The sequence below is a fragment of the Hemicordylus capensis genome, chromosome 4 (genome assembly GCF_027244095.1).
Source record: "Hemicordylus capensis ecotype Gifberg chromosome 4, rHemCap1.1.pri, whole genome shotgun sequence".
In the NCBI taxonomy this organism is placed as follows: Eukaryota; Metazoa; Chordata; class Lepidosauria; order Squamata; family Cordylidae; genus Hemicordylus; species Hemicordylus capensis.
The window spans coordinates 230,648,655-230,661,895 of record NC_069660.1 but is presented as its reverse complement, the minus strand read 5'-3'; the positions used below and the strand labels follow the sequence as shown (position 1 = coordinate 230,661,895).

Genomic DNA, 13,241 nt, shown 5'->3' with positions numbered 1-13,241 from the left:
CCACCCCAATTTAAGGGGGATTGGACAAAGGGGTGATATTTTGGGAATTTTTGAAGTTTTGGTGTCTTTGGGGCAGATTGGGGCAGAAAGTGTATCTGCCCCAAAAGGGTGGGGTGGAGTGGTAGTGCCTAATGGGTGGAGGCTAACACCCCAATTTCAGGGGGATTGGGCAGAGGGCTGATTTTTGGGGAATTTTTGAAGTTTTGGTGTCTTTGGGGCAGATTGGGGGCAGAAAGTGGATCTGCCCCAAAAGAGTGGGGTGGGCTGGTAGATAGTGCCTAATGGGTGGAGGCTACCACCTGTCCCCAATTTCAGAGTCATTGGCCAGAGGGCTGGATTTTGGTGAATTTCTGAGGTTTTTCTTCATAAAGTGCTTTGATTCATTCATCATATTCATAGTAAATGCGAGTGTGAAAAAGTGAAAGTGGGGTCATGAGAGTTCTTTAATTGAAAAAAATCTTATTTGCTATCATTGAATGAGAATTCAAACCTCAGAAAATAAGGGAATAACATACCTTCAGAAAATCTTCTGAGGTGTGGATTCTCATTCATTGATAGCAAATGAGATTTTTTTCAAGTAACCCCACTTTCATTTTTTTCACACTCTCACTTACTATTAATATTGAATGAATCAATCTACCACACTGCACTTTATGAAGAAAAACCTCAGAAAATCAACAAAATCCAGCCCTCTGGCCAATCACTCTAAAATTGGGGACGGGTGGTAGCCTCCACCCATTAGGCACTATCTACCAGCCCACCCCACTCTTTTGGGGCAGATCCACTTTCTGCCCCCAATCTGCCCCAAAGACACCAAAACTTCAAAAATTCCCCAAAAAATCAGCCCTCTGCCCAATCCCCCTGAAATTGGGGTGTTAGCCTCCACCCATTAGGCACTACCACTCCACCCCACCCTTTTGGGGCAGATACACTTTCTGCCCCCAAACTGCCCCAAAGACACAAAAACTTCAAAAATTCCCCAAAAATCACCCCTTTGTCCAATCCCCCTTAAATTGGGGTGGTAGCTTCCACCCATTAGGCACTACCACCCCACCCCACTCTTCTTCCCCAGGCCCCACTTTCTGCCCCAATCTGCCCCAAACTGCCCCAAAGACATGAAAACTAGAAATTCCCCAAAAATCACCCCTTTGCCCAATCCCCCTGAAATTGGGGTGATAGCCTGCACCCATTAGGCACTACCACCCCACCCCACTCTTTTTGCCCAGATCCCATGCTATGCCCCCAAACTGCCCCAAAGTCACTAAAACTTCAAATATTCCCCAAAAATCAGCCCTTTGCCCAATCCCCCTGAAATTGGGGTGGTAGCTTCCACCCATTGGGCACTACCACCCCACCCCAAAATTCTTTTTTCCCCCGAATCGATTCGGATTCGGATTAAATCCGAATCCGAACCGAATCAAGGGTGATTCGGGTGGCCCATATTCGTGCACCAAACAGAACAGGGGTGATTCGGTTCGGGTCCCGAACCGAATCACCGAAAATCCGAATTGCACACCCCTACCAAAAGGTACCTTGAGGGCACATTTCTTTTGTCCCGCTCTGCTAAATAAGGGAGCCCTGACAACCTTTTTTTGGGAATGTGTCGTGTCTTAGTCCTTCCTGGGAAGGAATGTGTGTGAATCATCTATGGCATTCATATGTGAGGACAACTGGAGTGTACATGTGCTTTTAAAGAATATCCTGTGCTGGGAAGGGCTTTTCAATAATTATATCAAGAGTTTTGATGGGCATCTTTCAATGTTACTTCACTAACTCGTCCCTATTGTAATGGAGGCTGCAGATAAGAAACTTGTCTTATCTGTCTTTTCTCCCTGGCTTGATGACCAGGTATTGTCTCTCTTTGCAAGAGGAAGAGGGAAGTTTAGATTTCATTCCAAGGCTGAAATGATCTTAGATGGCAAACACTTGCAGTAGCTAGTCCTAGGAATCTGCTTAGCTGGGCACCTCTCATAGAGAGTGTAAAGCTAATCCCCTTTCCAGTTAGTGGGGCTTGTAGTCAAATCTAGGGGTGACCAGTCCACTGCCAACTAAGCAACTTGTCCCCATGTATAACATAGACTAGAAGCTCACATTGCAGTGCAGCTCCTGAGCATAACAAAAGTGTAATCTTCAAGCCTGGAGATGCAGTTGCAACCAGGGAGGCTTCTGGGAGTGGGCAGAATAAGCTCAGTTGGTTAAAGCTGTTTTGAAGAAATGATATTTAAGTGTATTATCTCAGAGTCTATCTTGTGAAAGTTGTTTTTAATTATAAATGACAAGCACTTAAAGCAGTCAGAAGCTGCAAGATCAGTGTAAGCTATATTTAAATCAGATATAATGGCACTAGTGTTATATTCTTCATGCCTGCAGAGAAATTCCTTTATATACTGAATTTAAGGCAAGAAGGATATTCTGGGATGTGAGTGTAGCTCTACAGTGGGGCACATACTTTTGTTGCAGAAGTCCAAGTATATAGAATGATAGGTATGCAAGGAGTTATAGCCATTTTGTAGGTGAAATACAGTTTATTATCATTATTCCCAAGCAGTGGGAGCTGGTGACTTCTGGAGATGGGTTTATATGTGGATCCTACTGTGAGGTCCATAGAATTCAAACCAATATATCTGTGCTTATGGTTTTTGTGCTCCCCCCACCAGCTGTGTTAGAAATCATTGCAGTATCATCATTATGCCAATATTGGCATCATCCTTTGTGCATGTTGCAACATCTGTATATTGTCCTTGCCATCAAGCAATTGCTTGGCTCCAGACATGTATGAGCAGCACAAAGCTCTTGCAAAGGATCTTTTCAATTCCTCTTTCATTAAGATACTCAAAGCCCACCCCCCACCCCACCCCAAAAATCGGTCCTCAGGCATGTCATGAGTACAGTGGAAGTAAGAATTCCCTGGCTATCAGGTGGAGAGTCCTTCAATTGCCAGGGAATCACTCAAGGAAGTTGCTCTGCCCAGTTTCCCCTCTCACACTAATTTGAAATTTCAAAATGTACTACTTTGATACTTCAAAATGTACAAATTGCCAATGCATTTTAAAATTACATACTTCTTGCAGCCATATCTATTTTAATAAAATGATTGCTCAATTTATTTCCTATTTCTCCTTTTTTTTAAAATGGAAGAATGTTGCTTAATCCTAACCTCTTTTCTAAAAATGACTCTCCATATAAATAATAATAAAATAATTATAATAATAGGCAGTGATAAAATAATATCTATTTAATTATCTGGCTTTTAACCATTTAATAGATTCACTATTTGGTCAATGTTAAACTTTACATATATCAAAAGCTGGGTACTGGTGCCTTTTTGAGGATCTTGGCGTAATGGTGTGGTTTGTTCTAAATATAAGAACATGCAATTTAAACAAAAGCCTCCACTTATTGTTAAAAGGAAGGATAATATTATTTTTCATCAATTTGTGTGAAATACAGTATCTGGAATACAGAATATTCTTTGTTATGGCAACCTAAGCACACAATACAGCCACAACTACTTCCAACTGAAGACGTTCACACACACACACACACACACACACACACACACACACATTGTAGAAAACCTGTTTAGAATATATTTACACCAGACACCAGACTTATTTGGACATAACACCAAGCTATGAGCAAGCCTTGGGCTTACATGCTTCCTTCTCCTCATTACTTCACATCCTCCCACTCTTCCTCTATCGTTACAAACCATAGTGTACTGTTACATCGAAACTGGCAAACAGTGGTTCCTGGTTGTCCTCTCAATCATGGTTTGGTGTTACATACAGCCAAGCCACTCTCATTATTGGTTGGCTGCATTTCTCATAGTTACAAAGAAAGCCATTGTTTACCTCTGAAATTCAAAATGCCTGCTAATTTTCAATACAGACTGGAAGTGAAAGTCATTTATACTTTTATTTTGTATATGGCATTCAAGAACATAGATTCAGGTTTCATAAAATATGGAACATTGAAACTTGCAATCTTATAGCATGGGCAGATTAGCAAATACAGTTTTGGTTACATGGAGCCAGGCTAGCAAATGTATATAGTAGCACAGAAGACAATATGTATGATAACAGACATTTTCATGCATCACATCTAAAATGGTTGCTGCCTCAGACAGATTTGTTGTTGTTATTTTATTACGTGAGCGGTGTACTACATACTTAAGTTTCTCGTTCACAACAACCCTGTGAAGTAGGCTAGGCTGAGAGAAAAGTGACTGGCCCAGAGTCACCCAGCAAGTATAATGCCACAATAATAGCTTGCATTACAAATACCCATCTTGCATTTCTTCTTCTGATGTGTGGACATTGATATCAACAGCATGTGAGAAATTCAAGGGAAATATAAACCTTGTATGCAATGCCAAAGAGTTCAAATAGAACAACATGCCAAATATTGCTACATAGTACTCCCTCTCTCCCTGGTGTTGCCAAACAATCTGGCCCAAAACAGGGTTATTTTCTGATGCCAATTTAGGCAGGTAATTAGGATGGATTAAGATTATCTCTTTCTCTTTGACTGATGAGGAGAAACTGAGTCTATCAAAAGTGTCCAGTAAGCAACAGATTCTGCTACTGTTGATCTGGCAAAAGCATGGTGGTTGTGGGATTTGTCACCTAAAAGACTTCCTCTGATAATGCATCATAGCAGGCAGTAGCAGCCGATGCAGGCATCACCAGCAGGGAAGCGAGAGGTACCTTTAAAGGTAAATTAATAGGTGCTTACCTCCACTCTTGCTGCACTTGAATGCTACTCGGAGCAGCAGTGCGCCACCGAGCACCCCCTGCGGCTGCGGATTGCCTCCGCCACTCACCTGGCCACCGGCGAGGGATCTGTTCACAGAGGCGAAGTGAGTGTCAGAGGTGATCTGCTGCTGCAGGGGGTGCTAGGCAGCATGCTGCTGCTCCAAGTAGTATTCTGGTGTGGCAAGAGTGGGAGTAAGCACCTATTAATTGCATAGGCGGAACTGGGGGGCAAGCAGGGCACGTGCCCTAGGCGCCACTGAGGTGGGGGCGCAACACCAGTTCCTGCCACCCCCACCCCATTGCCCACCTTCCCAGCCCCAGGGCCCCTCAGCCACTGGCCTCCAGCTCTGGCCTAGGATCGGCGAGGCCTAGGATCGGAGCAGCCTGCAAACTGCAGAGCTCTTCTCTCCCCGCCTCTCAGCTGATCGGCGGGTGGGCGGGGCTTCCAGAGAGGCCTCCGAGTAGGCCTCCCTGAATCCCGAACTCGGCAAGCCCCCAGCAAGCCAGGAAGGAGGCTGGCAGAGCTCCCTGCAGCAGACCCTCCCTGCAGCAGACCAGACCATCCAGCACAGCTTTTGCCAGGTAGGCTGTGAATTCCTTTTTGTGGTTACCCCCGTATATAGGGATCTGCTTGCCATAGGGCTTTGATATGGGTGGTGGGGTGAGACTGAGAAGTCTCTGAATATTTAATTTAAAACAGACTGGAAAATGTGCTGGCTTTAAAAACAAAAACGATCTAAGGCCTATAAGTGTCTTGTTTCATGTCAGAAAATTACAAAAACTTCTGGAACAAATATTTATTCATTCATTCATTCTTTCATTGATTTATAAATGCACTTATGTTCAAGTTGTTTTGCAACCCAGAAGGTCTGAGTGAGAACTGTGAAGCATGTTTGGTGCTTTTATTTTATTTTATTTTTCTTGTATGTGAACTGCTCTCCAATAACTTGCAGGGACTTCAGGGTAAATCTGGCCAAAATGTGAATGCAGCACCTCCATTCCAGAGGAGATGTGTGTTAAAGTGCTTTAAAAGTCTCGTGTGAAAAACCTCCTGGAATCAAACTTTACTGAAGTTGTTCAGAATTCTGAGAAAACAAACATAGGCTCACCCTGCATGGCTGAAAGTCTCCTTTGCTAATCTGCAGCGAGGGGGCCATTTTAATAATTAGCGTTGCTAGTGTGTTCTAGGCATTAAAAGTAGCACAAATATATAGTACTCAATGTATATCACTATATACTGTGGAATGTGCATGTGTGTATTCAGTGAAATGTATTTCCAGGCAGCATACTTATTTTGAAAGATCCGACTTAAATCCTTGGGGGCCTGGGGTGTGTGGAGGCACTGGACTTTGAGGGGCTGGGGGCCCATTTTAAAATCTCATCTTGGCCCATTCCATCCTTGCTATGCCCCTGGCGGTCACTACACATGGGTTTCTGCACAACACCTGCACAGAAGAAACTTCCATGTAGAAAATGTGTCTCTTGTAAATTGACCCTGAATTTTCCATCCATGACTGGGATATCTGAGAGTTAGAGTCAATAATAAAAGAACAGCACACTGCTTGTGACAGGAAGGGGCAAATTACAATGATTTCTTAGTCTGGCAGGGGCTGGTTTTGGGCCTAGCAGAACTTGGCTGTCTTGCTCCTGTTTCAACTGCCTCTGTCCAGTGTGGCAATCTAATGTATCCTCCTCCCTCTTGGTGTCAGAATAAGCACTGGTGTGGTGAATGCACATATACCCCATCATGAGCCAACAGTCATCATAAGACAAAGGCTGGCAGGAATCATTCACTGGTTTATAGACACCCCACCACCACCACCACTACCACCTTCTTCCCCTATTTTGCTAGTGGCTATTTGGGCAGGTGATCCTCTAGGACAAAGTCATGTTTTTAAAAAAAGAATGAGATGAGACAGAGAAAATGACACTTGGAATCCTCGCATAACTCCTGACTGTTGTTCTAAGTCTTTTACAGAGATGGCTCATGTTTTCAAGTTTTGATCAACAACCATGTCTAGATGGTACAGTGTTCCTTTTAACAAGGATTTCCAGATATTGTTGACTACAAGTCCCATCATTCCTGCTTGGACAGGGGCGCAATTTCAGTGCTTGCCCTAGGCGCTTTTTTCCCTAGTTACGCCTCTGATTAATTTACCCTTAGATGTGCTTCTCACCGTCCATCCCAGCGGTGCCCGCACTGGCTGCTACTGATAGCAGGGCTTCCCAACCATGGGTCCCTAGGTGCTATTGATCTGCAACTTCAGTGATGGGAGTTGTCATTCAACAACATCTGGAGACTCAAGGTTGTGAAGCCTTGCATTGGGGAGGGGGAGGGGTATCCATATATGAATCCACTGATTTCAAGCAGGAAAGAAATCGCTCTTTAGTGCTTTAGCAGAAAACAAAAGTTATCAGTATTTAACACCAGTCTACCCCTGCCCGTCACCCTAAATCCTTCCTTTCCTCCCTCTTCTTACCTGTTATTTCACATACAGAGCAACCATATTGGATAATCAGGTCGGTGGCAGGAGAATTATTAATCTAGAGAGGATCAGTTTTTCCTCTGCAGAGTAATGTGACTAACAAACATCATCTTGAATTATTCTTATTTATTGTTTTTCAGAACTTGAGGCAGAAGAATGGTGCAAACATCTTTGTATAGAATGTCTAGGAACCAGGCTCAATGATATAAGCCTTGGTGAGCCTGATCTGCTTGCTGCTGGAGTTCAGAGAGAGCAAAATGGTAGGTGTTAAAGTCATCTGTTCACATCTGTTTAGATCCTTCTAAATATTCCTGTCTCAAGATCATTGTCAATCTGTAGTAGTGTATTTGTAGGGTTTATGATATGTGTATGGCTGTCTACACAATCTTGACACAAAAGGGGCATTTTGTAATATTTGATCAATGTACAGGAGATGGTTTGACCCAAAGGTTTTCAAATATTATGATAATAAAGAGATCACTACAATATAGACTAATCATTGCTGAATGAAGGGGGGAAATACCATTCTGGATCAGTATAAAGGAATAGTTTTGATGTATTTGACAGAAGCACAATCTATTTCAAGAAAGTTTTATTTATTTATTTATTGTTACATTTATATACTGCCGTTCATTAAAAACAATCCCAAGGAAGTTTACAAAAGTTAATAAAAATGACAATAAAAATATTAAGCTAAAAATACAAAACCAATCTAATTTAAAATCTATAAAATACAAACATAAAAACAGTAAAACACATAGAAGCAGCAATAAACAATCATGTAACGGCCTGGATCAAAAGCCAAGATTTAACAAGCTTTCTAAAAATTGTGATGGAGTCAGAGGAATGATCGGCCACTGGGAGAGCGTTCCAAAGTCTGGGGGTAGCAACAGAGAAGGCCCTATCCCAAGTGCATGACAGCCAAGCCTCTCTCATTGTCAGTACCCGGAGCAGAGCCCCCTCAGATGTCCTTGTCAAGCGGGCAGCAACCCTTGGTAGCAGGTGGTCCCTCAAGTACCCCGGGCCCAAACCGTTAACGGCTTTAAAGATCAAAACCAGCACCTTGAATTGGACCCAGAAATGAACTGGCAGCCAGTGCAACTCTTTCAAAATGGGTGTGATGTGCTCCCACTGGGCAGCTCCAGATAAAACCCTGGCTGCCATGTTTTGCACTAGCTGCAATTTCCGGATATTCTTCAAGGGCAGCCCCATATAGAGCACATTACAGTAATCCAGCCGTGACGTGACTAAGGCATGGGCAACCATGGCCAGATCTGCCTTCTTGAGGAAGGGACACAGCTGGCACACTAGCCAAAGCCGTGAAAAGGCACTCCTGGCCACAGCCTCCACCTGAGCTTCCAAAAGCAGAGATGGGAAGTTGTCAGAATGTTTGTATTAATGTTTGGAATTGAATTACAGTTGCTGGAATTGCTGTGTGGGACCTGCTTTTGACCAAATTTAGATGGCCCTGAGTCAACTATATAATAGCTAGCAGATTAGCATTGTTGGGAGCATATCTGAATAAGTCCCACAATTACATTGGGCTGTAATGTCTCTCTCTCTCACACGCACGCTTTCTCTCAGATTTATTTATTTATTTATATGCTGCCCTTCCAAAAATGGCTCAGGGTGGTTTACATAGAGAAATAATAAATAAATAAGATAGATCCCTGTCCCCAAAGGGCTCACAATCTAAAAGAAACATAAGATAGACACCAGCAACAGTCACTGGAAGTACTGTGCTGGACATGGATAGGGACAGTTACTCTCCCCCTGCTAAATAAAGAGAAACACCATGGTAAAAGGGGCTTCTTTGCCAAGTTAGCAGGGGAGTATGTGTGTGTGTATACACTCTCTCTCTCTCTCTCTCTCTCTCTCTCTCTCTCTCTCTCTCTCTCTCTCTCTCTCTATGTTTGTATGTGTATTTCTCTTAGGTGTACCTGTCACTAGTCCCATGTGTGGCAACTCTTATGAGAGTTCGCAATCAGCTGCCCGGATAGCGATGGGGACAGGGGAGGAAATGGCAGCGGCAACTTTTTGGCCAGCTGGCCAGCAGGCAAAGATAATGGTCCTGCTTGATAAAGGTGGTCTGGTTGACATAGTATACTTGAACTTCCATAAAGCTTTTGACAAAGTTCACCACCAAAGGCTTGAGTAAACTTAGCAGTCATGGAATAAGGGGACAGGTTCATGTGTGGATAGGTAACTGGTTGAAGGTAAAAAACACAGGGTAGGAATAAATGGACAGTTTTCACAATGGAGGGAAGTAAGAAATGGGGTCCCTCCTGCCTGCTCCTGGAACTTGTCTCCTTTGCCTCTGGTTCTGCCTTCTGGTGGATGTCCTGGCTTGACCTTCTTGCATGTGTCTGATTCTGGATTATTGTATCACCCGGTGCTGGAGGCCTCAGCTCTCCTGAACTGTGTTCCTGGCACTCCCAATCGTAGCTCCTAGAACTACATTCTCAGGTATCGCCACCCATGACCTGCCATTCTGTCAGCAAGTGGGCGGGGGGGGGGGAATCATCCAGACAGATAGTGAAGCACTTGCAAGCAAATGATGATGTGGGAACAGTGAGGTGTGGCAAGAGCAGGCTTGTGGGGAGTAGAGCAGGATGCCTGTACTCACCAATCCAGGGTGCAGGCACCACCTCAGGTGATTAGGAACATAGGAAGCTGCCATATACTGAGTCAGACCATTGGTCTATCTAGCTCAGTATTTTCTTCACAGACTGGCAGCGGCTTCTCCAAGGTTGTGAGCAGGAATCCTTCTCAGCCCTATCTTGAAGAAGCCAGAGAGGGAACTTGAAACTTCTGCTCTTCCCAGAGCGACTGCATAAATATCTTACAGTGCTCACACTTCTAATCTCCCATTCATATGCAACCAGGGTGTACCCTGCTTAGCTAAGGGAACAAGTTATGCTTGCTACTACAAGTCTAGCTCTACTATCATTGCCTCACATCACCTCATGGATGAGTCGCCCCTGCTATCAGATCATATTTGTCATCTTATTTATTTCCAATATTTCCAATACTCTGCTGTTAGTACATAGACAATTCAAAAGCTAAATAGGTATTACTGTCTATTGACTTCACTGCTGCAGCATCTTGAAAATTTCTGAGCATTATTGCCAACATTTGCTTCCAACTGTTACATGTATTCCTATACCAGGCATAATACTGTATCTGGTGTTGTTGTTTTGTCTCCCTCCATCTCGGGATTTACTTTAAAGATCTCTTGAAGTTTACGAGGTTCCTGCCAAATACATAGGACTTCCCATTTCTAGTGAAGTGTAGTCCATCTCTTGCTTGGAGTCTTTCACATTGGTAGCATAGGCCATGGTCCAAAAAACCCAACCCTTTCCTTATTATACCATCTTTATAGCCTGCTGTTTTATATCCAGGATTCTGCTTGACATTCAGCAGGAAAGACTGTCAAAAAGATCACTTGTGTACCCAGCTCCTTTACTTTTCTTCCCAGAGTTGTCTCTTGAGATCTATTCAAAGTTTATTCTAGCAGTATACTTGGTTGAACTCACCATGTGGTTGATGCTTCAGTAAAGCCTTTGACTATGCCACCACTGACAGTTGACAACTGGTAGAAATCAGCATAATTAACAAGTTTACTGTCCTGTAGTAAATAAATGGGATGAAACAAACACAATTAGGCTGGTCAGCACAGGGTCACTCATAAGAAGGAAAAAGAAAAAGAAAAAAAGGCATGATTAGCAGCACTGTTTAAAGCAGGAGTGAAATTGATGTGTCAGTAATTGTCTGTAGTGATTCATTAGGTACCATCCCTTAGACATTACAATTTTTTAAAATGAATTTCCCAAAGTGCAGAATTCTGTATTTTAATTAGCAAAGTAAAAACTGTCACCCTTACTAAAGAAAGCATAGCAGAGACTGTGACTGTAAATTGCAGAATAACATTGTTTTGTTTTCTTTTTGTATATTGTGAATATATTTTATATATATTTTTTATATTTCCATCAAGAAAGGAAATTTGTATATGGTGAGCCCCATCGGGAGAGGAAATTAGAAAATCATGTTTGTTTGTTTTTCATTCCCTCCCTCCTCCAATGTTTTCATTTTTTAAAAAATTACCTGCTATGTGAACCCTTCTTTTGTAGAAAAGCAGTCTATAAATAATGGCTAACATCCAGACTAACATTTCTCAAACCAATCAACATTTCTATGCAATGTGAGGGGGTGATTTCCACTTCCCACTGCATCCCACTGTAGTTCCCAAAAATATGTCCCTGAGGGTCTCACAGTCTTCAGGGACATATTTGGGGGAGGGGCACAATGAACTGCAGAGGTAAGGGGACATTGGTGAAAATCGCCAGTTCCCCATTGCACTTTCAAAATGTATTTCATCATAAGCAGCATTAATTTAGATGTCAGCCAACAACAGCAACAACATGGAAATAAACTGATAATTAATAAATGTAAGTTGAATCAGAAAAAAAGTTTCACTGTAATAGAAGTTCCCAGTAAATAATCTCCTTTGTTGAAAAAGTGAGCTGAACTCAAGTTGTTTTTAAAATGGAAAGTAGTAACAGAAGCAGCCACCTAATGGCGCAGTGGGGAAATGCTTGACTAACAAGCAGAAAGTTGCTGGTTCAAATCCCCACTGGTACTATATCGGGGAGCAGCAATATAGGAAGATGCTGAAAGGCATCATCTCATACTGCATGGGAGGAGGCAATGGTAAACCCCTCCTCTATTCTACTAAAGACAACCACAGGGCTCTGTGGGCACCAGGAGTCAAAATTGACTTGATGGCACACTTTACCTAGTAACAGAAGCAGAAATAGACTTCAGAGGAGATATTTTTTCATGCCTTTTTCATCTCCTGTTTATCTAGCCTGAGCAACTTGTTCTGGACTAAAGCATGCCTTGGAAAAACATGGGATGTTGCTTTGAAATAACACTGCTTCAGTAATTTAAGTAGACAGAATATTGAAGTTTAATGCAAGTCTTTACAGTCTTACGAATCTAAAACTGAAGCAATAGAATAACAGAACAATAATGACAGTTTAGACAGAGCTACAAAATGTTACTCAAAGATCATGTAATATGTATGTAGTTATATTTGTAAATATAGTAATGATAAATTTGTCCTACTACTCTTCAGCTTCAGTCAATTAGACATCTTTCTAATATGCAAAGCAATGACTGCCTAGAGCAGACCTGTTCAACTTAGGCCCCCCAGCGGCTTTTGGACTACAACTCCCATAAGCTCCAGCCACAGTGGCCAATAGCCAGGGGTTATGGGAACTGTAGGCCAACATCTGCAGGAGGGCCGAAGTTGAGCAGCCCTGGCCTAGAGGCTCTGTAAGGACAACAGACTAACACCAGGGTGTTTAATTGGTTTGCCTGTTCTGTGGTTTATTGGTTTGTGTTCTGTGGGACAACAGAGCTTTCTCATGCTGATCCTGCCACAAATCACTATCAGGAGTGATTTCCATGATATAGAGGAAACCACACAATGGAGACAGAGAGGCTTGCCACATGGAGCAGCTGCCATGCAGATCTAATTTCAAGGGGCTTGAACGCTGCTGTTTTTTGTGTGTAAAGCAGAACCTAAGCCAAATGGCCCATTTTAAACATCTAAATTATTGTTCTTTAGAAATAGAATGATGCAAATGTAATGAATCGGAGATAGATTTTATCTACAACCAAAAATATGTTTTATCATTGTTCTATTCAAATATTTTGATCATTCTGACAACACAGCCTCAGCACTCTCTTCTGACACCACCACCATGCTTTTTCTAGGCATATCCTGTTTACTTACTCCTATCTCTTCTATCCACCCCCCTTTCAATCTATTTGCACATCAAAGCAGATCTGTGATGCAGCATCTGGTTGACAGCCTAGTTATGCTTTGTATCCAGCTTTCCATCTGGGATGATTTATGCAAAGTGATATGATTAGAATCTGAAATCCTTTTGGCTTCCAGTTGTTTTGCTTTATTGAAGTAAAACTGACTATG

General features: G+C 42.5%; 1 protein-coding gene across 4 annotated transcripts in view; it reads left to right on the top strand.

The window, feature by feature from the left end:
- DOK6 (docking protein 6) overlaps positions 1–13,241 on the top strand; it is a 373,813-nt gene that overhangs the window by 231,767 nt on the left and 128,805 nt on the right. For all 4 annotated transcript variants that reach the window (XM_053246098.1, XM_053246101.1, XM_053246099.1 and 1 more), the window contains exon 4: positions 7,384–7,503. In XM_053246098.1, coding sequence (XP_053102073.1) covers positions 7,384–7,503 — 120 coding nt within the window. The remainder of the gene's footprint in view (positions 1–7,383; positions 7,504–13,241) is intronic.